Source organism: Pollachius pollachius, assembly GCF_949987615.1.
Source record: "Pollachius pollachius genome assembly, chromosome: 12".
Classification (NCBI taxonomy): domain Eukaryota; kingdom Metazoa; phylum Chordata; class Actinopteri; order Gadiformes; family Gadidae; genus Pollachius; species Pollachius pollachius.
The window spans coordinates 742,771-770,698 of NC_136945.1; the positions used below are offsets into that span (position 1 = coordinate 742,771).

The 27,928-nt window shown below is 49.2% G+C and overlaps 1 protein-coding gene across 3 annotated transcripts; it reads left to right on the top strand.

Annotated features, from left to right (window-relative positions):
• On the top strand, window positions 1–27,538 carry mtmr14 (myotubularin related protein 14). 3 transcript variants are annotated; one of them, XM_079748319.1, is made up of 20 exons: window positions 1–480; window positions 557–925; window positions 1,049–1,197; window positions 1,990–2,098; window positions 4,312–4,387; window positions 4,541–4,601; window positions 4,728–4,850; window positions 5,472–5,545; window positions 8,684–8,754; window positions 10,638–10,712; window positions 11,200–11,266; window positions 11,483–11,568; window positions 11,845–11,921; window positions 14,639–14,675; window positions 17,108–17,178; window positions 17,415–17,473; window positions 18,381–18,510; window positions 21,025–21,201; window positions 22,172–22,381; window positions 26,108–27,538. In XM_079748319.1, the coding sequence occupies exons 2-20, from the start codon at window positions 791–793 to the stop codon at window positions 26,286–26,288; spliced, it is 1,968 nt and encodes a 655-aa protein (XP_079604445.1). In that variant the 5' UTR covers window positions 1–480; window positions 557–790; the 3' UTR covers window positions 26,289–27,538. The 3 variants fall into 3 exon arrangements, with proteins under 3 accessions (XP_079604445.1, XP_079604446.1, XP_079604447.1); XM_079748320.1 differs by having other exon boundaries at window positions 585–925; XM_079748321.1 differs by lacking the exon at window positions 22,172–22,381 and having other exon boundaries at window positions 1–925; window positions 26,108–26,593.
• Window positions 27,539–27,928: the final 390 nt, after the last annotated feature.

Below are 27,928 nucleotides of genomic sequence, written 5' to 3' on the forward strand. Positions count from 1 at the left end.
TGCACCGATTGCAACACTTCTCCGTCGTGTTGTTTCTGATCAGTATCGATCCGTTATTACCGTTATTACCGTTATTGGTCAGGCTTAGAACGTTCAGCAGCTCGTCGTTTCCGGTGTCACTACTCCCGCCACACGAGCACGTGACATTGAGAGAGCGCGAGCAGGCCAGGAGTCCTTGAGGTTTCCTGAGGAGGCAGAGGGACCAGGACCGGGACCGGAGGCCAAGGAGCTGAGGCAGAAGGACCAGGGGCTGATGAACCAGGACCAGGGGCTACGGCGCTGAGGCGAAGGAACCAGGACCGGAGGCTAAGGAGCTGAGGCTGAGGAACCAGCACCAGGGGCTAAGGAGCTGAGGCTGAGGAACCAGGACCAGGGGCTACGGAGCTGAGGCTGAGGAACCAGGACCAGGGGCTACGGAGCTGAGGCAGAGGGAACAGGGGCTGAGGAGCTGGGATGTGAGACAGGACGGATGGTTCCGCGGTGGGTTTAGATTGACGATAACAAGTTATAAATCCTACCGAGACTAACACAGACAAGCAACAAACCAGCCTTACAGCTAGCCACACTGTGTTGACACTCGGCAGGGGCTGCTGGTTCACAGGCTGGCTAACGGGGTGCGTGTAAAGGGGGTCTGAACTCCGGAGGAAAGCCCGCCCCCCTGAAGCGGGCAGTCAGGAAGAAGCTGGCGGGGAAGGGATGGCCTGGCCGGTCCTCCCGCCCCAGAGTACACGGTGCTGCGGTTTTTAAAGGAGGGACAGTCCGCCTGGAGCCCAAGGGGGGTCGCAGCAGAATGATGGCCGGGTCACCCTCCTCGTCCGGGAGCTTCACGTCTCCAGTGCTCTCGATCAAGAAGGGCGAGGAGATCGCGGATTTGATAGATTTGTTTTCTAAGATACAGTACAGAGCAAAAGAAGTCAGTCCTCGGGTGAGATTTTTTCGTCCACGTTTGTAGCTTGTTTGATTTGCCTTACTTACTCAGCTAATATCGCAGACGACGTTTAGTTTGCCCTCATGATGGTGATCTGATGTTCCTCTGATGTGTCATCAGGTGGACGCAGTGGAGAAGCGATGCTTGGAGCTCTTTGGAAGAGACTACAAGTACAGCGTCATCCACAACACGAATGGAGAGGTCTGCGGCCACTACCCCCGCCAGATAGTCTACCTGGAGTATGAATGCATGGATTCTCAGAGAGACCGGTAAGAGACAGCAAACACACATCACAACAAGCTTTTTGTTATTCACCTGAAGGACAAACCTGTTTTTTAATGGTGTTCAGAATCATGTCAGAAACTTTGTGTCGTAAGCTTAGTCGTAAACATTGCAATTACTGCTTAGATCTTTTTATATCAGTAGCAGACATGTCACCTGGATCTTATGTTAGAAAAGGGAAGTGAAGATGACACAGCTGCCTTCGACCTCTGTAAAGTTTCCACTTAAGGCTGGAAATAGTATATACAACTCCTAGTTGATATTGAATATGCTCTTTTTAGGTATCCCGGCACAAAGTTAAAAAACATGAACAGAATTAGGTAGACATAACCAGCCAATGGAAGTATTATGTATTGGTAATCTCATCCGTTTGTTTACCTTTGTGGTATAGCAGAGCATGTGTAATGTTGCCTCACTGTGGACCTGATGGTCCAGGGTCATTGATTGTTTTTGCTTTAGGAGTTGCTTTGGGAGTGCAGTTATTTCGCCAAATTGTTAGCAAACTGTTTCACTGTAAATATCTGTTTGGCTTTGTGTCGAGTTCCCAAGTTGCAAAGTTACTGTTGCCATGGTGACTGACATTTTCTGTTGCAGTTTAGTGTAGTAGATATCATGGAAACTTGTGGAAGTTACCATATAAAGAACATATTCTCATCAATAGTTTAACCGTCATTACTGATTTTCAATGAGTTCATCATGAAGTAGAACCACACTGCCCCGGTCTACACTGGAACACATCTTTACAACCTGTGTGTGTGTGTGTGTGTGTGTGTGTGTAGGTTTCAGAGCTCAGTACAGATCAGTAAGCTTCAGGACCTGGTGAACAGGAGCAAGCTGGCGCGCTGCAGAGGACGGTTTGTCTGCCCGGTCATCCTCTTCAATGGCAAGGTGTGGAGCCCCCTCTGAACCCTCCCCCCACTAAACACACCCCACACACTCCATGGTGGAGCGCAAACCCAGTCGATGAGTCGGACATTGTTTTGAATAGAAAAAACATTCAGCACCTGTCTCCTCTATGCTCTTTTGTGTCCCTAAGATAGTGATGTTCTTTGTTTTAATTAGGGGTCCTACCCATGGGAACCCTATTGTAATCATTATTATTATTAATTTTTTATTTTCCTGACAAAATCAGGCATATCTCAAAAACGACATGGTCAAAGTTATGACCATTGGCAGGCTTGCAGAACTCGTAAAATGAGGTAGGGATAAAAAGGATGGGCCAAAATGTACTATAAGTGGCGCTATAACAAGCCTTTGAAGTGCAACATACTCAACAGGCTGCCATTTCCACTAGGAAAGTGCACTATGCATGACCCATATTGTCAGATCATTATAACTTGAGGCAATGGCTCCAACTTGACCAACACCAACACTCCAAAAGAGTTGTTGCCGGAAATGGTAAAGGCTCCAAATTCAGCACAGATGTACTAGGTGACTGTGGGACTATATTGTGTGAAATTCATAGCAGTAATATTCATAGACAAGATGGCAGAGATATATACATTTTAGAGTGAAATAATTGAATATCTCCGATGTTTAAACAGCTCTACCATTGCATGTAAAACACGTATGCTCAGCTGTCGAATATATCTACGAAGAGTAGATTCCATAGTATCCATAGTTGAAAAGAGAAATTTGATGATTTTTTTTGAAGTTGCATTTCTGATTCGAGGCATCTCTCCAAAGCAGGCTGGGCATAAAAGCGATACACATGTAATTTCGCAAACATCCGTTTGACAGTGGATTTTGTCACAGTATGCTTTAGAAACATAGCTGGTAATTGTTTTGATATTTTATCTTTTGGTAAACCAGTTTTTAATATTACCATAACTCCACACACAGAAGACTTCTATTTCTCAAAATATACTCTAATCTGCCCGTGGCAGTCTACGGTCATAATGTCGGTCATACGGTCATTCTGTCGTTCATACTGTCGCTCATATTGTCGCTCATACAATGATAATGTCAGTCACACTGTCAGTCATACTGTCGGTCATACTGTCGGTCATATAGTCATACTGTCGGTCATACAGTCATACTGTCAGTAATACAGTCATACTGTCGGTCATACTGTCGGTCATACTGTCAGTAATACAGTCATACTGTCAGTAATACAGTCATACTGTTGGTCATATGGACATACTGTTGGTCATACTGTCATACTGTCAGTAATACAGTCATACTCTCTGTCATACTGTTGGTCATGCTGTCGGTCATACTGTCGGTCATACGGTCATGCTGTCGGTCATACTGTCGGTCATACGTCTGTCAGTCATACGGTCATACTGTCGGTCATACTGTCGGTCATACTGTCATACTCTCTGTCATACTGTCGGTCATACTGTCGGTCATACTGTCGGTCATACTGTCATACTGTCGGTCATACAGTCATACTGTCGGTCATACTGTCATACTGTCGGTCATACTGTCATACTGTCGGTCATACTGTCGGTCATACTGTCGGTCATACTGTCATGCTGTCAGTCATACTGTCATACTGTCAGTCATACAGTCATACTGTCGGTCATACTGTCGGTCATACAGTCATACTGTCGGTCGTACAGTCATACTGTCGGTCATACGGTCATACTCTGTCATACTGTCGGTCATACGGTCATACTGTCAGTCATACTGTCATACTGTCAGTCATACTGTCAGTCATACTGTCATACTGTCGGTCATACTCTCTGTCATACTGTCGGTCATACGTCTGTCGGTCATACGGTCATACTCTCGGTCATACTGTCATACTGTCGGTCATACGTCTGTCGGTCATACGGTCATACTCTCTGTCGGTCATACTCTCTGTCATACTGTCGGTCATACGTCTGTCGGTCATACTGTCATACTGACGGTCATACTGTCGAACATACGTCTGTCGGTCATACTGTCGGTCATACAGTGGGACCCCGTCATGGTTGCTTGCAACTATACTGTATTTATCCTTTTGTGTTTGTTTACTTTGTTCATGTTATATAAAAGAAAAAAAAAGTGCATGCAAATGTATACACTCTATTACAGCCTACAAAACCTGTGTTTGAAGGCAGGTGTATTCTCAGATTACGAACCACTAATGTGTCTGTTCTTCCACCGGAGTGCAGCACATCTGTCGGTCCTCCACACTGGCAGGCTGGGGGGAGCTTTACGGACGCACCGGCTACAACTACATCTTCTCAGGTACCACACAGCTGCTCCTCCAGGGAAGTTCTGCCACCACCTCAGGGTCTCTTCCCCTGTGGCCGAAGGACCAGTGTGGCCCCCTATATGAATGTTCGCCCCTTACGTTTTTTACTACCGGCTGATGATGCTGTTCTGGTTCATCTCCTGCAGGGGGCAGTGACGACACGTGGACTGAACAGGACGAGGTCCTGGAAGAGGACAGTGCTGCCAGGTAACTGCATCAAGGACGACTCTGGCCGATGTGGACAACGATACTTCTGCTTGTGTCGTTCAAGCATTAGCTTTCCTGGCATGAATGTAAACACCACTGATTGGCTCGATGTCTTGCTCCCAACAGGAACAGTGAATCACAGCTCTTCGACAAGGTGCGCGGCCACGACATCAAGCTGCTGCGCTACCTGTCTGTGCGCTACATCTGTGACCTCATGGTGGAGAACAAGAAGGTCAAGTTCGGCCTAAAGTGAGCACACACACACACACACACACACACACACACACACACACACACACACACACACACACACACACACAGAAGCGACCCATGGAGCAGCATCATGGCCATGCCTTATTAGCTTCATGCAGTTCATCGCTACGGCCTTAATACGAAGGAGTGCTACTACAGTAGCTATTGATGAAGAGCTGAGAATATTCCATGATATGTGTATCTACACAATGTCATTATATGACTCGGCCGCTCAACATTAGGCTATTTTAATTACATTCAAAGGGGAATATGGTTTGGATGGCTCCCACTGGAGTTAGAATAGGCCTTTACAGAAATAATACAATCGTTTTGACGACATGATAAAGCTAAACAATAGAATATGTAACTGTACTACTCATAAGATCATTCATTAATGCTGTGTGTGTGTGTGTGCGTGTGTGTGTGTGTGTGTGTGTGTGTGTGTGTGTGTGTGACCTTTAGACTCCTGTTAATGAATCTTGGGAGAGGGTTTAACTGCGCTGTCACAGCCCAAAGTTTGAAGTTGCCATGTGTCATGTGCATGTGATGCAGAAGGCTGGATTTGACCGGTTCAATGTGTTTGTTGTTCTCTCTCTCGCTCTCTCTCTTGCTTCCTAGTGTAACGTCCTCTGAAAAGGTGGACAAGGCCCAACGCTATGCAGACTTTACCCTGCTCTCTGTGCCTTACCCAGGTGATTCATTAATTAATTCATCCATTCATGCTTTTATCAGGCCCCCCAGGATTCTGTGTCAAATCATCAACCAATCCCGGGAAAACTCCTCCAGTATTTTGTATCTATCCAATCACAGCAGTACTGGAACATAAAGTGACCAACCATCTTTCCCTAAAGCATCCTGATTGCATTAACTCTCACAACCTCAAGCAATACCCATGAGAATGGGTTTGACCAATCATCAACCTTCCAACAAATCCCATAAATAAACACTTCCAAACACCCCCCCCCCCTTAACAGTCTGAAACGCAAGTGAGAAACGCCAAACTTAAGTAGCTTTGTGGGCGGTTCTATGGCGATGTTGCTATTTTACCTGCGGATAAATGACTCTTACGCCCGGCGCAAATCTAAAAAGGGTTGGTCTGAAGAAGCCTAATTACCCATAGGTGTGGTTTGGGCGTAACGTGCAATAAACCAATGAGAGTGCCAGCTCCCATCCCCTTTAAGAGCCATGAGCACATTTGAATCTGACGAGTTGATATTTTGACAGCGCGTTTGCAGTCTCCGATGAGACAGATGCATGACCACATGAATTTCAAACCTCAAATGGCTCAGTTTATGGCCAAATAATATGGACTAATTCTCACATGGAATAGCGTTTTCTTCCACAACTTCAGAAATACTGAGTCCTCAAATAAATTTCAGCAAAGAAAACTTAACACACATATGATATGCGGTAACTGTGGTTCTATTTAATGATATACGCAATACATTAACAAACATCGATCAGTATTGTATGCATTATCGTTATCGACTTGGACTGTATTGTGTATGTTGCCATGGACTGTATTATGCGTTACATGTTTAGTTTGCGTGTGTTTAAACAGATGGACGCACACACGCGCGCCCGCATTCATTAATTCTTTTACACATACACACACACGTGCGCGCACATTCATTCATTCTTTTTAACACTCACTCGCGGTAAAACAATGTGTTTTCTCACGATCAAATACTCATCAATCCTAAAAGTTATGGGCTTGTACAAGATGTCTGTGTCAAGAAAATATGTGTTTGCTGTACGGTGTTTGCAGATGGATTGATTTAAAAGTACAACTTATTACCGCTGTATCAGCTGTTCTTTCCCAAATAATTAACCAAGAATGTGTGGCTAGGTAGATGAGAGAAGCAAAGTGTATGCACGAGGTGCACAGGCAACAGTATGCATGCGCCCTTAAAATAGCATCTGAACAACGCGCCACTGACTTTAAACCAGGTATTTCCTGGTTTCTGGCGGAATTGTTTTCTGAAACTGGAAAGTAGCGCCAGGGAACGTTTGCACCAGAACACGCCTCCTCCTTTCGCCGAACCGCCCCTTGGGGCGCAAGATCATTCCCTAATTTTCCAACACATGGCGGTGGAGGGAAAAGAACGCTCTGCGCCAGTTACAAACTAGCAACGACACATGCGTCAGTGTAGAAAGTCAATTGCGCTGGATGCAAGATAGGGCCCTAACTGACATTCTAGGAGGATAGGGGTGTTACATGAGTCACGCCACAGCATTGCTTTTAGAAGTCAAAGCCTTTCAGTCACACAAGGTTTTCTGTGGGGGATTGACTCGGTTTCCTTCATTTGGAAAAACCATTAACGATGATCTCAGGAAGGTCAAATGCAAGCTGTCAGCAGCAGCTGTGATATCATACCAATCGCCATGTGCCATCCTTCCCTATGTCGGCAGAGCGTTTAGCTTTCCTGCTAGCCTGAAATGTGGTGCCTGAGTTGTTTATTCCTAGTGTTCACAATGTGTGATCAGTCAAACACCGGTGGTTTAAAGATCCCATGGCATGAAAATTCACTTTATGAGGTTTTCTAACATTAATATGAGTTCCCCTAGCCTGACTATGGTCCCCCAGTAGCTAGAAATGGCGTTAGGTGTACTACAAGGTAGAGCACTAGGTATCCTGCTCTGCCTTTGAAAAAACAAAGCTCAGAGGCGCCATTTGGAATTTTCCCTGTATGACGTCATAAGGGGAAATGTTACCTCCCCTTCTCTGCTTTGCCCGCCCAGAGAATTTGGCCCGCCAATTCGATAATGAGCTACGACTGTTGTACACTTCTTTGTTATTTGGATAACCGCTGTTGGTGTTAAGGCTCATAACACGTCTGGTTCTTTGACTTCTCTGGTATTTCCACAACGAGACTCGTAGTGGGGGTTATCTCAGTCATGGTGGAGAAGGAATTGAGGGAAAGGAACTTTGGCTTTGACTCGCTGAAGTACATGAACCGTGACATGGAGGAGAAAGGGATTGTTGCCCGCCATTGTCTCCCGCCGGAGCCCTCTGCCCACCGCCACAAGGCACCACCGCCGCGAGGCACGCTGCCCGCTTCCAAGGCGGTGGTGCCTCGGCAGCGGGCTGCAGGGCTCCGGTGGGAGACAATCGCTGGCAACAATCCCTTTCTCCTCCATGTAGCGGTTCAGTCTACTTCAGATTGATGTGGAAGTGGAAGAACCAGAGACGTTGGAGAACCCAACGCAGATTCATAATATCATCATGGAATATATCATGGAGGCGCAAACAGCTTTTGGCCGTGATAATATATATAATACAATAAATATATCTTTATATAATATGATATTATTTAGTTATAGAGCTCCAGGACTCCCGCCGGAGCACCCGGAGTGTTGTAGAATATTTACAGAACACGGCTAAAGGCTGTGTGCGCGTCGCCATTGCGATACATCCATTGTTAACAGAGCGCATGGTACCGTGGCCCCATGCTGCTCAGGGCCACACCCCCACCCTCCTCCTTGACCCGCCTCTCTCCTCCTCATTTGCATTAAAGCTACAGACACTGGAATGGCACGTTTGGGGGAAGGTCAATGTGCGACTGGCTCGTAGTGGCTGTAATTCTGCACCACGGCTGAAGTTCGGGAACGTCTTCAAATACTGTGTTAGGGGCCCACTAATACCTATATTAAAGCATCCATAAAGTAGCATGCCATGGGACCTTTAATGGATGAATCGTCTGAGCATATATGATTCGATAATGGGTATGCCATTGGGTCTGACGAATCAGATCTATGCTTCATGTTTTTCATGTGGTATCTATTTAGATTTTTTTTTAACATATTATAACTTGATCTGTGTGTTTCAGGGTGTGAGTTCTTTAAGGACTACAAAGACAGAGACTACATGGCCGATGGACTGGTTTTCAATTGGAATCAGGTACACACACACTCAGGTTCACTTGCATTTTCTAATAAAGCCACATAGATTAAGACAAAAAGAAACGTTAAATGGCTTAAATCAAGAGAAGGGATTTGAACAGAGCACAAAAGTCTAAATGGAGTAAACAATGTAAACATGCACACCATTTAAAATAATGTTTATAGTTGGAAACAAATAAATTGACAGCTGAATGAAAAGCGCAAAGCATTGCTAAAAATGCAGAAATGTAAAAGGAATTGAACTGAAGGATCTGAAATAGCCGAAATTGTATGTACTCGCCTTACGTATTAAAAGCTGTCCAATTGGATGGGAAAATCGCCCAATCTGACCGCGCTGACTGAATGTCGTATAAAGTAGTCCAATTGAGCGAGAAAAACTGCTCAATCTGGCAACACTGCCTGCACGTCCTCGCGCTCTAACCTCAGCGTAACTCAATGAGACTAACTGAAAACAAGCCGACATGGAACTTAAACTGTGATTTTGAAAAAAGTATAAAGGTAATCGAAATTCAAATTATTGAAGTGTGTGTGTTGATTTGTTAAACCTTTGAACGAATGTTAACGATAAAATATTGACCAAGTTACGAAGTCTGAAGTAGTGTCAGAGAATTGACTTCCATCCTAAAAAAAAAAGAGTATTTTAAAAGTAGAATATCTTACAGTATAAGTATAAAATATTAAAAAAATCTGAAAAGAATTGGAACATGCGATTCCAAGCTATATGAACATTTAAAATTTTGAATGGAGTCTCTAGGTGAAAAATTGAGGAAGGAGATGGGTCCCTAAGTTTGTAGAGAATAATAAAGGATAAAGAAAGAAAGAATGAATAAAACTTAAGAAGAAAATAGTTGAGCGCTGCATGCAGCACTCACCTTATTCACCGTTGCTAAGTATAATTGACCACTGTCAAGGAAAGTGGATTTTTTGTCGTCTTTCGTATCAGTCCGCAAGTAGTCCAGTAACTTATCAACCCCAGTGTACTCGGTTGCTAAGCAATGTCAACATCTTTGGCAGACTAATTCTCTGCTGATCAACACTACGAATTATGGTAACAAATAAAAATAGTAAAAATATACACTGTGTGAAGTTATTTTTTCATTTTGTCAAGTAGCCGTGTAATAAGTGGGATAATGTATAGAACGTCGCCGGTCATTATCGAAAATAAGCTTATTTTCCCGATAATGAGCGACGTTCTACACATTATCCCATACATATATATCTGTCACAGACACCCACACTTAGTTAGGCTAACCCTAACTCAGCACTATATCAGACTCTTCACTGGTGTCCAGCTTACCCTAACCTACCCCTTAACTTGTGCTAGGCTAACCCTAACACTTAACTTGTTCTAGGCTAACCCTAACACTTAACTTGTTCTAGGCTAACCCTAACACTTAACTTGTTCTAGGCTAACCCTAACACTTAACTTGTGCTAGGCTAACCCTATCTCTTAACTTGTTCTAGGCTAACCCTAACACTTAACTTGTTCTAGGCTAACCCTAACACTTAACTTGTGCTAGGCTAACCCTAACACTTAACTTGTTCTAGGCTAACCCTAACACTTAACTTGTTCTAGGCTAACCCTAACACTTAACTTGTGCTAGGCTAACCCTAACACTTAACTTGTTCTAGGCTAACCCTAACACTTAACTTGTTCTAGGCTAACCCTAACACTTAACTTGTGCTAGGCTAACCCTAACACTTAACTTGTTCTAGGCTAACCCTAACACTTAACTTGTGCTAGGCTAACCCTAACACTTAACTTGTGCTAGGCTAACCCTAACACTTAACTTGTGCTAGGCTAACCCTAACACTTAACTTGTTCTAGGCTAACCCTAACACTTAACTTGTTCTAGGCTAACCCTGACTCTTTCCCATCAGGACTATGTGGACGCTCCTTTGACGATCCCCACACGCTTTACTCACAACTTGAACATTGACTGGACCGAATACCAGGTGAGTCTTTAGACACACGCACGCACGCACGCACGCACGCACGCACGCACGCACGCACGCACGCACGCACGCACGCACGCACGCACACACACACACACACACACACACACACACACACACACACACACACACACACACACACACACACACACACATAACTATATACCCTATATATACAGTATATAGATCTATAGATAGATAGATAGATATTTCTCTATATATATAGATAGATATCTATATGTATAGATATAGATATCTTTAAATAGATATATATCATTTACCACAGAAATATAAAATAAAAATATCCCTCCATGATTCTAGAAGAATCAAAGCCTGCTTATTCTTTAGTTTTATTTTTATTGTTTTGATGCTAGAAATGAAAAGATGAATATTAGATATATTATCAGTATCAACACTGATCTGCTGTCCTTGTTCTGTATGTTTGTGGATCCTGACAACCTTATCACTCACTCTCACCCACTCCTAGTCGTGGGACCTGGTGGTGCAGACCCAAAACTACCTGAAGCTGCTGCTCCACATCATCAACAGTGATGGTATGTGCTACGTTCATTTAAACTAGTTAAAACCTTTCAGCGCCGTCTCATCTGGCCAAATGCTTTTTAACACATCCAAATTAGCATTTACATGTTACAGAAGTGTGTATACAAGAGTCTGCATGTGAACACATTGAGTGTTTTAGAGGCTGCTGGTTCTTGACGTTGTTGAGAAGCCGTTGGGCTGGGATGTCTCTTGTATCTCTGTCCCTGCAGATGAGAGTGGTCTCCTTGTGCATTGCATATCAGGCTGGGACCGCACGCCTCTGTTCGTCTCGCTGCTCAGGCTCTCCCTGTGGGCGGTAAGTGTCTCACATCACCCACCAGCCTCCCTGTCCTCACCCTACCTGCTTGTCTCCCTCCTGGTGTTGTAGCATACAGCATCCTCTCACGGCTAGCCTTCATCTGCTCCGTCATAAACACACACAGGCCACATGCTACCTCAAGCCTCAACTTTATAAACAAGGTGTAAATCTGCTTTACCAAAGCAGGTTGCTTTGTGGATGCCTATGACGCCGGACACGTCCAAAGGAATGAAATGTTTAATATTCACGTTATTTTGCCTTCCTTCACCCCAGGATGGTGCTGTTCATGCCAGCCTTCAGCCAGCGGAAATCCTGTACCTGACCATCGCCTATGACTGGTTCCTCTTCGGGTACACACACACACACACACACACACACACACACACACACACACACACAGACAGACAGCTCTGCATGGTACTCCGCTCACAGTGCTCCACAAGGCCTGATGAACCAGCTGATGTTGGTCTGTGGGATATATAATTCAGAGGGCAAGTGAGACGAGGAGAGAGCGAGGGAGACCAGGGGAGAGCGAGGGAGACCAGGAGAGAGCGAGTGAGACCAGGAGAGAGCGAGGGTGACCAGGAGAGAGCGAGGGAGACCAGGAGAGAGCGAGTGAGACCAGGAGAGAGCGAGGGAGACCAGGAGAGAGCGAGGGAGACCAGGAGAGAGCGAGTGAGACCAGGAGAGAGCGAGTGAGAGACGAGGAGAGAGCGAGTGAGACCAGGAGAGAGCGAGTGAGAGACGAGGAGAGAGCGAGTGAGACCAGGAGAGAGCGAGGGAGACCAGGAGAGAGCGAGTGAGACGAGGAGAGAGCGAGTGAGACCAGGAGAGAGCGAGGGAGACCAGGAGAGAGCGAGTGAGACCAGGAGAGAGCGAGTGAGAGACCAGGAGAGAGCGAGGGAGACCAGGGGAGAGCAAGTGAGACCAGGAGAGAGCGAGTGAGACCAGGAGAGAGCGAGGGAGACGAGGAGAGAGCGAGTGAGACCAGGGGAGAGCGAGGGAGACCAGGAGAGAGCGAGTGAGACCAGGAGAGAGCGAGTGAGAGACGAGGAGAGAGCGAGTGAGACCAGGAGAGAGCGAGTGAGAGACGAGGAGAGAGCGAGTGAGACCAGGAGAGAGCGAGGGAGACCAGGAGAGAGCGAGTGAGACGAGGAGAGAGCGAGTGAGACCAGGAGAGAGCGAGGGAGACCAGGAGAGAGCGAGTGAGACCAGGAGAGAGCGAGTGAGAGACCAGGAGAGAGCGAGGGAGACCAGGGGAGAGCAAGTGAGACCAGGAGAGAGCGAGTGAGACCAGGAGAGAGTGAGTGAGACCAGGGGAGAGCGAGGGAGACCAGGAGAGAGCGAGTGAGACCAGGAGAGAGCGAGGGAGACCAGGAGAGAGCGAGTGAGAGACCAGGAGAGAGCGAGTGAGAGGCGAGGAGAGAGCGAGTGAGACCAGGAGAGAGCGAGTGAGACCAGGAGAGAGCGAGTGAGACCAGGAGAGAGCGAGTGAGAGGCGAGGAGAGAGCGAGTGAGACCAGGAGAGAGCGAGTGAGACCAGGAGAGAGCGAGTGAGACCAGGAGAGAGCGAGTGAGGGACCAGGAGAGAGCGAGGGAGACCAGGAGAGAGCGAGTGAGAGGCGAGGAGAGAGCGAGTGAGACCAGGAGAGAGCGAGTGAGACCAGGAGAGAGCGAGTGAGACCAGGAGAGAGCGAGTGAGACCAGGAGAGAGCGAGTAAGACCAGGAGAGAGCGAGTGAGAGACCAGGAGAGAGCGAGTGAGACCAGGAGAGAGCAAGTGAGACCAGGAGAGAGCAAGTGAGACCAGGAGAGAGCGAGTGAGACCAGGAGAGAGCGAGGGAGACCAGGGGAGAGCAAGTGAGACCAGGAGAGAGCGAGGGAGACCAGGGGAGAGCGAGGGAGACCAGGAGAGAGCGAGTGAGACCAGGAGAGAGCGAGTGAGACCAGGGGAGAGCGAGGGAGACCAGGAGAGAGCGAGTGAGACCAGGAGAGAGCGAGGGAGACCAGGAGAGAGCGAGGGAGACCAGGAGAGAGCGAGTGAGACCAGGAGAGAGCGAGTGAGAGGCGAGGAGAGAGCGAGTGAGACCAGGAGAGAGCGAGTGAGACCAGGAGAGAGCGAGTGAGAGACCAGGAGAGAGCGAGTGAGACCAGGAGAGAGCGAGTGAGACCAGGAGAGAGCGAGGGAGACCAGGGGAGAGCAAGTGAGACCAGGAGAGAGCGAGTGAGACCAGGAGAGAGCGAGGGAGACCAGGAGAGAGCGAGTGAGACCAGGGGAGAGCAAGTGAGACCAGGGGAGAGCGAGTGAGACCAGGGGAGAGCGAGTGAGAGACGAGGAGAGAGCGAGTGAGACGAGGAGAGAGCGAGTGAGACCAGGAGAGAGAGAGTGAGAGACCAGGAGAGAGCGAGGGAGACCAGGAGAGAGCGAGTGAGACCAGGGGAGAGCGAGTGAGAGATGAGGAGAGAGCGAGTGAGACCAGGAGAGAGCGAGTGAGACCAGGAGAGAGCGAGTGAGACCAGGGGAGAGCGAGTGAGAGACGAGGAGAGAGCGAGTGAGACCAGGGGAGAGCGAGTGAGACCAGGAGAGAGCGAGTGAGACCAGGAGAGAGTGAGTGAGACCAGGAGAGAGCGAGGGAGACCAGGAGAGAGCGAGGGAGACCAGGAGAGAGCGAGTGAGACCAGGAGAGAGCGAGTGAGACCAGGAGAGAGCGAGTGAGACCAGGGGAGAGCGATGAGTCTGAAAGGGATAATGTACAGTGATCCGGTCACTTTCACAGAATAAAACATTTATTAAGGCTTTATTTCAAGGTTCATATCGGCTTGCTGCTCACGATCCTGCTGATTATACGCTACTTAAAAAACAATCAACCATTTTACACAAAATTATGATTTCTATAAAGATTTTTGGATTTAAAAATGATTGTATTGCTTGAATAGTATGTTGTATTGTACCGTGGGTTGTTGTCTAATTGGTTTGTCTGATGACTGTGGGTATGTTCTCCATGCTGGTCTGAATCATGTGTTTCCTCTTCCTGGTTCTCCTCCTTCCTGCTCTGCTTTCTCTGCAGCCACATGCTGCCTGATCGACTCTCCAAAGGGGAGGAGGTGAGTGCTCTCTGAACCCCCAACCATTCCTCCTCCTATATCTAAGAGCTGTACTAATGGTAAAAGACTGCTCCAGTAATATACTCCTATATCTAAGAGCTGTACTAATGGTAACAGACTGCTCCAGTAATATACTCCTATATCTAAGAGCTGTACTAATGGTAACAGACTGCTACAGTAATATACTCCTATATCTAAGAGCTGTACTAATGGTAACAGACTGCTCCAGTAATATACTCCTATATCTAAAAGCTGTACTAATGGTAACAGACTGCTACAGTAATATACTCCTATATCTAAGAGCTGTACTAATGGTAACAGACTGCTCCAGTAATATACTCCTATATCTAAGAGCTGTACTAATGGTAACAGACTGCTCCAGTAATATACTCCTATATCTAAGAGCTGTACTAATGGTAACAGACTGCTACAGTAATATACTCCTATATCTAAAAGCTGTACTAATGGTAACAGACTGCTCCAGTAATATACTCCTATATCTAAGAGCTGTACTAATGGTAACAGACTGCTCCAGTAATATACTCCTATATCTAAAAGCTGTACTAATGGTAACAGACTGCTACAGTAATATACTCCTATATCTAAAAGCTGTACTAATGGTAACAGACTGCTACGGTAATATACTCCTATATCTAAAAGCTGTACTAATGGTAACAGACTGCTACAGTAATATACTCCTATATCTAAAAGCTGTACTAATGGTAACAGACTGCTACAGTAATATACTCCTATATCTAAGAGCTGTACTAATGGTAACAGACTGCTACAGTAATATACTCCTATATCTAAAAGCTGTACTAATGGTAACAGACTGCTACAGTAATATACTCCTATATCTAAAAGCTGTACTAATGGTAACAGACTGCTACAGTAATATACTACTATATCTAAAAGCTGTACTAATGGTAACAGACTGCTACAGTAATATACTCCTATATCTAAAAGCTGTACTAATGGTAACAGACTGCTACAGTAATATACTCCTATATCTAAAAGCTGTACTAATGGTAACAGACTGCTACAGTAATATACTCCTATATCTAAAAGCTGTACTAATGGTAACAGACTGCTCCAGTAATATACTCCTATATCTAAAAGCTGTACTAATGGTAACAGACTGCTACAGTAATATACCCCTATATCTAAAAGCTGTACTAATGGTAACAGACTGCTCCAGTAATATACTCCTATATCTAAAAGCTGTACTAATGGTAACAGACTACAACAAAAAGCTCTAGGTGTGATCTGACTATAGGGAGCCGGTACTTTAGCCTTAACTAATAATAAACACAATAAGCCATACATGGTTTGTACTTTTCCTGCCCACTTTCTATTTTTTCTGTATAGTAGAACAATTCACCAACGCTCTTTAGCAGCGCTGCTTGGGCGCTGTCCGTCGCTGAGCCAGCCCAGTGTGAAGCGAGGTCACTGTGGGCGAGAGTGCAACACATGAGTATTTATAGTCGGCTCATTAAGCTCACCCCCCACTGAGCACCGGCCCCGCCCCCTGTCTGCAGCCAGCTCTGAGCCACGCCTCCTCACGCCACAATGCTCTTTTATTATTGTCCGGATGAGGTCTGTTGGAGTTTGAAGGGGTCTTGGCTCAACGATACGAGCGATGGGTTCAACAGAGAAGTGTTTCTAGGTTGTTTGGTTCGCTCGACAAAGTCCTGTTTGAACCAAACCAAATGAAAGATGAAACAAGACAGCATCTTCTCCGCTGACCCGACTAAAGGCAGATCTCAGGTGTGAAAACGCTTGGGATTCTACAGAGGATCTGCCCTGCCATGCAATGATTCAGTAAACATTTGCCCGAGCCCTGGGATAGGGATTACTGATGAGAGGGATGATTGATGGTCAATCCATGAGCCTGGATGTGGACCCCCATCCTTTATAGCGGTGAACCGCTCATCATGGGGGATAAAGAAGACGGGGCCCGACCCAACGACCAGCAGAGCGGCCTGTTGGCCCTTATCACATAGAGACTAAGTGGTCAATTCTTATCACAACGTAGAACAAACAAAAAGATTTCATTGATTTTAAAAAGGATTTTATTGCTTCCACTCAAAAAATGTCTGTTAGATTGTAAATTGCGAGTAACAAGCATCCGTAGCGACAATCTGTTATTGATTGCAGCTGTCTGCTAAACCCAAATAACAGGCTGCTGAATGTTATATATATGAAATAATATTCAATAATATATCATAATATATATTATCACCACCCCATTCTGATTGGTCAATCGCCATTATTGACCAATCAGGATGTAGGGTTGATAATATTTGGTATTGCTGCATGCTGGATGTCTGAGGTCTCAGCTTATTGAAGCGGTATGGTGTGGGCTGTCAGCAGGACACATTGTCTTGTTTTTAACCATCTCTGCTTCTCTCCGGTTGTCTTTCCCACTTTAGATCTTCTTCTTTTGCTTCAATTTTTTGAAGCACATTGTCTCAGAGAAGTTCTCTGCCATGAGGAAGCCCAGGTAGGTCCGCCCTTTGCTTACTGCTCTCCATCTCCTTCACACAAGTCTGATCAGTCTGCTATTTAATGTGAGAACAAGGCTTATGTAACCCATCAGGGAACAGGTCTGGGAGAACAATAGCTCTGTTTCTCTTGCCTCATTCTCCCTCATAGATATGCATACCCTCCTTCTAGTGTTTTTTCATCATCGTGTGTGTGTGTTTGTGTGCGTGTGTGTGTGTTTGTGTGTGTTCGTAGAAGGAAGAACTCCCACTTCAAAGACAATGATTTCACTGTAGATGACCTCTGCCAGTTAAGTAAGTGGGTCCCTCAGCGAAGGTGGGGGGGGTCTTCAGAGGGGCCCATTCAGAGCATCATTGATAGAGTGCCCTGATGAAATGGTTAAAACCAGAAACTAAATAAAACACAGGTTGTCAAACCTTTAGTGTTCTTGGACAAAATGCTCTTGCGTAAGCATACATTGCTGAATTGCCTCTTTGTTTAACTGTTATGTGACAAATGCTCTGTCTTTAATTGTTGCCTGTGCACTGATGCATGTGTTAGCAGCAGTGGGGGCCAGGATATTTAGCAGGGGTGTGGATAAGATGGATCTAGAAGGTGAGAGGATAAGAGTGTTCTCGAAGATAGATCTAGAAGGTGAGAGGATAAGAGTGTTCTCGAAGATAGATCTAGAAGGTGTGAGGATAGGATGGATCTAGAAGGTGTGAGGATAAGATGGATCTAGAAGGTGTGAGGTTAAGATAGATCTAGAAGGTGTGAGGATAGGATGGATCTAGAAGGTGTGAGGATAGGATGGATCTAGAAGGTGTGAGGATAGGATGGAGCTAGAAGGTGTGAGGATAGGATGGATCTAGAAGGTGTGAGGATTAGATGGAGCTAGAAGGTGTGAGGATAGGATGGATCTAGAAGGTGTGAGGATAGGATGGAGCTAGAAGGTGTGAGGATAGGATGGATCTAGAAGGTGTGAGGATAGGATGGAGCTAGAAGGTGTGAGGATTAGATAGATCTAGAAGGTGTTAGGATAGGATGGATCTAGAAGGTGTGAGGATAGGATGGAGCTAGAAGGTGTGAGGATAGGATGGATCTAGAAGGTGTGAGGTTAAGATAGATCTAGAAGGTGTGAGGATTAGATAGATCTAGAAGGTGTGAGGTTAAGTAGGGGGGTCGTGATGCTGAGGCGCTGTGTGTTGTGATGGTGAACAGAGTCCAGGGACCGGGGCAGTGTGACCAGCCTGAGCAGCGACTTCTCCCTCATCACCGAGGAGACGGGAGGGGGCGTGGCGTGGGGAGGAGCCTCCAGCCTTACCACTGACGTGGCCGAGCTGCTTCCCAGGTAGCCTTCCCCCACACACACACACACGGGCACACACACACGGGCACACACACACACACACACACACACACACACACACACACACACACACAGTGGAAAACACATGAGATCCCTGACCATTGTTCGATCTAGACCGACCCTTTGTGTTGCTGTACATCAGGTGTTATATCTAGGGGCTGTCCATCAGGTGTTATATCTAGGGGCTGTCCATCAGGTGTTATATCTAGGTGCTGTCCATCAGGTGTTATATCTAGGGGGCTGTCGATCAGGTGTTATATCTAGGGGCTGTCCATCAGGTGTTATATCTAGGGGCTGTCCATCAGGTGTTATATCTAGGGGGCTGTCCATCAGGTGTTATATCTATTAGGGGTGTAACGGTACACTGAAGTCACGGTTCGGTTCATACCTCAGTTCAGACATCACGGTTCGGTGCGAGTTCGGTACAATGAAGGGAAAAGAAAAAACAAAAATGCAGAAGGCAGTTTTTTATTGTCTCAGGTTGTACCACCTAGTGTCATACAGTCTCTCCCCTGAGCTAGCTGCCACAGCCTGAACTGTGTAATCTAAAATGTAAACAGTAAACAATAAGTACCCCACATCACCTCCAGACTCCATCTGTAACTTGTAAGCATAATAAGACAATCAGTTATAAAACTGAAAATTCATCATGTTTTATTTAAAGTGAAAGTGCAAAGTACACAGAATTTGCCCATTTCCACCGGAGGGTGCGGGTCGGTTCGGGGCGGCTTGGTAGAGTAGTGAAGGTGCGTTTCGGCACTGCTCAGTTACGGCTCGCGTTTCCACCGTCGACAGTACCCTTATTTAAACCGGATCGCGATAGCCTCGGCAGCTACGTTAGCATCGTGAACTCATAGCAGCCCGACACAGTGTAGCCTTCTAATTAATCCAAGGAAAAAGAAGAACGCGCACAATGAACAAAGATCAACAATGTAGGACGTCCAAGAAGGACGTCAAACTTTTGTGCGACATTTCAACTTCAATAAACGAAGCTTTCGCCGTTGTCCAGAAATTCCGCGCAGATAATGTATTTGTTATTATCCCCGTCTCATTGAAGTGCGATTCTATTGACCAATCAACGGAGGACAAGTGTAGCTCGAGCTTGCACGCACCCTTTCAGGCGTCAACGGAGGAGTCCATACAGAGAGACGAGTACGGCTGACTCCGGGTCACGCACACTTTTGGCGGTGGAAACGCGATCCGTGCCGCACCTTAGTGAACAGAACCGACCCGCACCCTCCGGTGGAAACACACCATTAGTTGTCCCTGAAGATTGCGTATCTAACATTAGTTCTGCATCACATTAATTAATTTTTATTTAATTAATTCAATTTATATAAATAAAGTTTTATTTAATTTATACTGTGTATTCTCCGTGTAAATTCATGCACCGAACTGTGACGTCCGTACCGATTCGGTTCAATACGAATACATGTATCGTTGCACCCCTACTATCTATGGTGCTTTCCATCAGGTGTTATTAGGGATGTGAATAACTCATGGTTGAATAATCGATGGGTGGTATGAACGAATAATCGATTATTCGATGTGTGCCGACATTCACAAACGCAGCCATGGATCGTCTGCAAGAAATCACAGTATCTTAAACGCAAAAAATCAACTACCTGCTAAGTAGTTCCAGGCAAGTTGTCTTTTCAGCCTTCAAAACGATAGCTGGTAAATTGTGAAAAATGCATTAAACTGTATTCCGAAAACGCGGTTATATGCTAGACCCTATAGTATCTGTGGTACAAAGGCTGATTCGCGACGGTCTATACTTTCAACATAAAGTGTACATATTTATTATTTGAAATTCGTCCCAGCCTTTATACCACAGATACTCTAGGGTCTATAGCATATAACCGCGTTATCTGATTACAGTTTAATTAATTTTTCATAATTTACCAGCTCTCGTTTTGAAGAATAATCACCGCGCCATTCGTTTCAATGGGAATCGCGACAGTCTAGCGACAGGTGTTATTATCTAGTTGAGGGCCCCTCAGTCGTTATTATCTAGGTGAGGGCCCCTCTGGTGTTATTATCTAGGTGAGGGCCCCTCTGGTGTTATTATCTAGGTGAGGGCCCCTCAGGTGTTATTATCTAGGTGAGGGCCCCTCAGGTGTTATTATCTAGGTGAGGGCCCCTCTGGTGTTATTATCTAGGTGAGGGCCCCTCTGGTGTTATTTTCTAGGTGAGGGCCCCTCAGGTGTTATTATCTAGGTGAGGGCCCCTCTGGTGTTTTTATCTAGGTGAGGGCCCCTCAGGTGTTATTATCTAGGTGAGGGCCCCTCTGGTGTTATTTTCTAGGTGAGGGCCCCTCTGGTGTTATTATCTAGGTGAGGGCCCCTCAGTCGTTATTACCTAGGTGAGGGCCCCTCTGGTGTTATTATCTAGGTGAGGGCCCCTCAGGTGTTATTATCTAGGTGAGGGCCCCTCTGGTGTATGTTATGTCAGCGTTACATAACATATGTCCCCCACATGCTGCCCCCCTCCCAGGAAGAAGGGCCCCACCTCATCGCCCCAGACAATGGTGTGGAGTAAGCCCCCCCACCTGGAGGACCACCTGTACCATCCGCTGGGCGAGGCCCGGTCTTCCAGCTCCTCCTCCTCCAACCAATCGGAGCAGGGCATCACGCGCGCTGGGAGCAGCCCGTTGGCCGTCCCTGGCCGAAGGTAAACCCTGGAGCTGTGGTCGGTTATACCTGGGATCAGTCAAAGCTGAAAGAGATGCCTTTGGTAGTAGTGGCCACAGCAGAGGTCCCAGATCAAAGTGCTCGCTGAGCTAGAGGGCCATGGGCCAGGGAACGCTGGGGTTAAGGCTCTTTGGAATCCTAACCTTTATTTAACCAGGCTGGTCTCTAACCAGACCGGTCCCTAACCAGACCGGTCTCTAACCAGACCGGTCTCTAACCAGACCGGGCCCTAACCAGACCGGGCCCTAACCAGACCAGGCCCTAACGAGACCGGTCTCTAACCAGACAGGGCTCTAACCAGACCGGGCCCTAACCAGACCGGGCCCTAACCAGACCGGGCCCTAACCAGACCGAGCTCTAACCAGACCGGGCTCTAACCAGACCGGGCTCTAAAGAGCCTGGTGTGAGGAGGCTACAGAATGCAGGATGACTAGTAAACATGGTTTAGTGTGTCAAGGTTAGCAGAAGGTAGGATGACTGGTAAAGATGGTTTAGTGTGGCCAGGTTAGCAGCAGGATGACTAGTAAAGATGATTTAGTGTGGCCAGGTTAACAGCAGGTAGGATGACTAGTAAAGATGGTTTTGTGTGGCCAGGTTAGCGGTAGGATGACTAGTAAAGATGGTTTAGTGTGGCCAGGTTAGCAGCAGGTAGGATGATTAGTAAAGATGGTTTTGTGTGGCCAGGTTAGCGGTAGGATGACTAGTAAAGATGGTTTAGTGTGGCCAGGTTAACAGCAGGTAGGATGATTAGTAAAGATGGTTTTGTGTGGCCAGGTTAACAGCAGGTAGGATGACTAGTAAAGATGGTTTTGTGTGGCCAGGTTAGCGGTAGGATGACTAGTAAAGATGGTTTTGTGTGGCCAGGTTAGCGGTAGGATGACTAGTAAAGATGGTTTTGTGTGGCCAGGTTAGCGGTAGGATGACTAGTAAAGATGGTTTTGTGTGGCCAGGTTAGCGGCGGAGTACCCTCGGTCCGGTTCGTCCCTCTCCACCGACTACGGCAGCTGGCAGATCGTGTCGGGCTGCGGCAGCATCCATGACCACGGCCACTTCATGCCTCCGGCCTCCGCCTCCTCCACCTCCTCCTGCGCCGTGGCCACCGCCGCCTACGACCCACCCCTCCCCTTCAGCTTCCAGGACGAGGGCCCCAGCGGCCGCATGTGAGTGGGCCCCTGTTGGAGCTGAACGCTGGCTGTGCTGCTCATCACATGCCATCATCAGAAGCTGTGGGTGTGTGGCCCCTGTGTCATGGCCCTTGGTGTGGCCCCTGTGTCATGGCCCTCGGTGTGGCCCCTGTGTCATGGCCCTCGGTGTGGCCCCTGTGTCATGGCCCTCGGTGTGGCCCCTTTGTCATGGCCCTCGGTGTGGCCCCTGTGTCATGGCCCTCGGTGTGGCCCCTGTGTCATGGCCCTCGGTGTGGCCCCTGTGTCATGGCCCTCGGTGTGGCCCCTGTGTCATGGCCCTCGGTGTGGCCCCTGTGTCATGGCCCTCGGTGTGGCCCCTGTTTCATGGCCCTCGGTGTGGCCCCTGTGTCATGGCCCTCGGTGTGGCCCCTGTTTCATGGCCCTCGGTGTGGCCCCTGTGTCATGGCCCTCGGTGTGGCCCCTGTGTCATGGCCCTCGGTGTGGCCCCTGTGTCATGGCCCTCGGTGTGGCCCCTGTGTCATGGCCCTCGGTGTGGCCCCTGTGTCATGGCCCTCGGTGTGGCCCCTGTGTCATGGCCCTCGGTGTGGCCCCTGTGTCATGGCCCTTGGTGTGGCCCCTGTGTCCATGAAGCCACCATGCGCGTGCCTCTTCCCCTCCAGGCCAGGTGCTGCCATGAGGTGTGGGGGTTAGGTCTGGCGTCGAGAGGACAGGCTTCGTTTGGAGCTCAGGTCAGCCTCAGCTGTGTGTTTCTAACCTCCACAGGGAGCTATGGAACGTCCCCTCCACGTTTGGCCATTTCATTTGGCTGAATGATTGATCATCATGCAGCATTAAATTATAAAGTGAAATAGGAAACGTTACTGAGGTTTGAAAATGTAGCCTTTACTCTCCCCCTAAAAAGGGGGAAGTTGAAGTTAATCCTCTACAATTGACCTTTTGTAATAATGCATCAAATCTATAGCGGAAATCCACATGAGGGCTTTGGTCTGTTCCAAAGCCCCCCCGTCATGTTGAACAGCCTCTTTCGCCATCAGGAGCACAACGGAACGGCTTATTGATCTATGCAGCCAGTAGGGGCCTATAGCGGCTCTGAGAGTCTGACTATGAACCTATTGGTAGTTCCAGGCAGGTGGGGCCTACGTTCTTAAAGGTTGTTCCCAGGGGAAACGCTCACCACATGGGTTCATCCCCTAGGCTCAGCGTGGGCAGCAGGGTTCTCTGCTGTTTGTGTGTCAGCTGGGTGGTGAACAGGTGGCGCAGGCTGTTCGGAAACTGTTTCTGGAGAACACTCATGTTCTGTGTCATGGCACACGCTGGGTATCAGGATCATACGCTGTGCGTTATCTTCATACACCGGTATCCAAGCAACTGAGCAAGGGGTTCTTTTTAGTCTTCTTATTCTGTTGGATACTCAATCACTCAGTCAGTCAGTCGCTCACTCACTCGCTCGCTGCCTTGTCATGGAGGGGGAGGAGCTATGCTTCATGCTGGCGGTGGTGTCTGGTTCATGGTCGTTGGGTGATGTAGTTGGTGGACTACTTTAGTCCCTCCCTCTCTGGGGCAGCAAGGGGGGCTGGCCTTCTCTAAAGTCAAATTGATTGCCCTCCAATGTATCTTACTGACCCACTGACGCTCAGACACACAGACCCCCAACATCCCAGGATCCTGTTTGGTGGAGAACTGTTGTCTCTTATTGTTCTCGGTGTTACAGGTTAGGCTGAACCCTCCTGAACGCCTCCTCTCTGACTTCTCAACACCTCTGACACAGCTATGATAATGCTGTGGGCACGCATGTGATTGACAGGCAAATGGCTTCCCTGACCCAATTAGGGCAGAGAGGCCCTGATTGGTCAGAAATCAGCTGGCGTAAGGTCCCAAATGGAATTGTCCTACGGAGGCCGGTGCAGTGAAATGATCTGCAAGCATTAGACTAACTAAAAGTGGGCTTGAGGCAGACTCAGTGGTTGTTTCTGAATCTTACCCACCTTTAGGAATAGATGAACACATGTAGTCTTAATACGATATGTCTTCCTTTGTGACCAACCCTCTCCTCCTCCCTCACTCTCCCCCTCCCTTCCCTCCTCCCCTCTCTCCCTCCCTCCCTCCCTCACTTCCCCTATCTCCTCCTCCCCTCCTCCCTCCCTCTCACTCCCTCTATCTCCTCCTCCCTCCCTCACTCTCCCTCCCTCCCTCCCTCTATCTCCTCCTCCCCTCTCTCCCTCCCTCCCTCCCCTCCTCCCTCCCTCTCACTCCCTCTATCTCCTCCTCCCTCCCTCACTCTCCCTCCCTCCCTCCCTCTATCTCCTCCTCCCCTCTCTCCCTCCCTCCCTCCCCTCCTCCCTCCCTCTCACTCCTCTATCTCCTCCTCCCCCCGCCTTACTCCCTCCCTCCCTCCCTTCCCTCCCTCTCACTCTATGTCCTCCCTCCCTCCCCCTCATTCCTCTATCTCCTCCTCCCCTCCCTCCCTCTCCCCCTCCCTCCCTCCCTCCCCTCCTCCCTCCCTCTCACTCCTCTATCTCCTCTCCCCTCCCCCCCTGCCTTATTCCCTCCCTCCCTCCTCCTCCCTCCCTCTGACTTCCCTATCTCCTCCTCCCCTCTCTCCCTCCCTCCCTCCCTCCCCTCCTCCCTCCCTCTCACTCCCTCTATCTCCTCCTCCCCTCCCTCCCTCCCTCCCCTCCTCCCCTCCCTCCCTCCCTCCCCCTCCCTCCCTCTCACTCCCTCTATCTCCTCCTCCCCTCTCTCCCTCCCTCCCTCCCCTCCTCCCTCCCTCTCACTCCCTCTATCTCCTCCTCCCCTCCCTCCCTCCCTCTCTCCCCTCCCTCCCTCCCTCCTCCCTCCCTCTCACTCCTCCATCTCCTCCCCTCCCTCCCTCCCTCCCCTCCTCCCCTCTCTCCCTCCCTCCCTCCCCTCCTCCCTCCCTCTCACTCCTCCATCTCCTCCCCTCCCTCCCTCCCCTCCTCCCCTCTCTCCCTCCCTCCCTCCCTCACACTTCCCTATCTCCTCCTCCCCTCTCTCCCTCCCTACCCTCTCTCCCTCCCTCCCTCCCCTGTTCCCTCCCTCACACTTCCCTATCTCCTCCTCCCCTCTCTCCCTCCCTCCCTACCCTCTCTCCCTCCCTCCCCCCCTCCCTACCCTCCTCCCTCCCTCTCACTCCCCTATCTCCTCCCCTCCCTCCCTCCCTCCCCTCCTCCCTCCCTCTCACTCCTCCATCTCCTCCCCTCCCTCCCTCCCTCCCCTCCTCCCCTCTCTCCCTCCCTCCCTCCCCTCCTCCCTCCCTCACACTTCCCTATCTCCTCCTCCCCTCTCTCCCTCCCTACCCTCTCTCCCTCCCTCCCCCCCTCCCTACCCTCCTCCCTCCCTCTCACTCCCCTATCTCCTCCCCTCTCTCCCTCCCTCCCCCCCTCCCTCCCTCCCTCCCTCCCTCTCACTCCCCTATCTCCTCCCCTCCCTCCCCTCCTCCCTCCCTCCCTCCCTCCCTACCCTCCTCCCTCCCTCTCACTCCCCTATCTCCTCCCCTCTCTCCCTCCCTCCCTCCCTCTCACTCCCCTATCTCCTCCCCTCCCCTCCCCTCCTCCCTCCCTCCCCTCCTCCCTCCCTCCCTCCCTCCCTACCCTCCTCCCTCCCTCTCACTCCCCTATCTCCTCCCCTCTCTCCCTCCCTCCCTCCCTCCCTCCCTCTCACTCCCCTATCTCCTCCCCTCCCTCCCCTCCTCCCTCCCTCCCTCCCTCCCTCCCTCCCCAGGTGTGGCTTCCTGTCGGAGCGTCAGGCCCGTCTGGAGGCGGTGCGGGAGCTCTTCCTGGCCGCCTACAGCTCCACCGTGGGCCTCAAGTCGTCGGCCCCCAGTCCCTCTGGGGCCATCTCGGGGCTCCTGGAGCAGTTTGCCCGCGGCGTGGGCCTCCGGGGAACCAACAACATCGTGTGACTGAGTCCCTCCTGCTGCTCCCAGCTCCCCGGTCCGTCCGTTGCCCCCTGAAGCTCAGCTGACACGCCGTTACTGCTCCGGACATTTCGCATTAAAGTGCCAAAAAGATTTATTCGATTCTGGGGCTGAAATGTTTATTTTTTTATTCTGATTATTTTTTTTGTTTATCCTTTTAATTACATTTAAAAGGCTCTTTCTTATATTTTGTGTTTTTTATGTATTTGTCTCCTGCACATTGAAACGTCCCCCTGTGGGTCTTCAGTTCAGTGTGTTCAGGGCAGCTCGGTGTCACCACGTAGGGGACGAGACAGCCTCCTCTCTGCAGGCCCTCCTCCTCCTCTCCTCCTCCTCTCAGCCTCCTCTCTGCAGGCCCTCCTCCTCCTCTCCTCCTCCTCTCTGAAGGCCCTTCCTCCTCCTCTCCTCCTCCTCTCAGCCTCCTCTCTGCAGGCCCTTCCCCCTCCTCTCCTCCTCCTCTCCTCCTCCTCTCCTCCTCCTCTCTGAAGGCCCTCCTCCTCCTCTCCTCCTCCTCTCAGCCTCCTCTCTGCAGGCCCCTCCTCCTCCTCTCCTCCTCCTCTCTGAAGGCCCTTCCTCCTCCTCCTCTCTGCAGGCCCTTCCTCCTTCTCTCCTCCTCCTCTCCTCCTCTCTGCAGGCCCTTCCTCCTCCTCTCCTCCTCCTCTCTGCAGGCCCTTCCTCCTCCTCTCCTCCTCCTCTCTGCAGGCCCTTCCTCCTCCTCTCTGCCTCCTCTCTGCAGGCCCTTCCTCCTCCTCTCCTCCTCCTCTCTGCAGGCCCTTCCTCCTCTCCTCCTCCTTTCTGCAGGCCCTTCCTCCTCCTCTCCTCCTCCTCTCTGCAGGCCCTTCCTCCTCCTCTCAGCCTCCTCTCTGCAGGCCCTTCCTCCTCCTCTCCTCCTCTCTGCAGGCCCTTCCTCCTCTCTGCAGGCCCTTCCTCCTCTCCTCCTCCTCTCTGCAGGCCCTTCCTCCTCCTCTCCTCCTCCTCTCTGCAGGCCCTTCCTCCTCTCCTCCTCCTCTCTGCAGGCCCTTCCTCCTCCTCTCCTCCTCCTCTCTGCAGGCCCTTCCTCCTCCTGTCATCCTCCTCTCGTGGGAGCCTCATGTCCGTCGCTCGTGGTGCTGCTGTTCTTCTCCACCGATCTGGGCGGTCCATCTGATCGATCGACCGAGATCAATTGCTCTTCTTGTGTTCATACGGACACGCCACTTGGTGAAGAAAAGACATAATAAGAAAAGGTAACTGTTTCATAACGGCTTTAGTGGAAGGTTCGGTTCAGTACGAGCCGGCTTGGTGGCAGACGTCTGTTGTCCTGAGTCCAATCAAGAGGAGATCAATTCTGCTGTTGTGATTCTGTCATTGACAGCATCACCTGGTTTCACCTCGTTCAGGGAGCCCCTCCCTGATTACCTCATTAAACGTCAAGATTTCAACGGCCAAACTGTGTTCCCATGGTAGCCAGGGGTCTCACAGCGTGTGGGGGTCTGGGAGCCCTGCCAGGAGGCCCCTCGGCCTGGAGCCAGGCTCACTTTCTGTTTTGATCATTTACACACACACACGGGTGGGGCTGCTGCTCTGGTGTGTGTGTGTGTGTTTGTGTGTGTGTGTGTGTGTGTGTGTGTGTGTGTGTGTGTGTG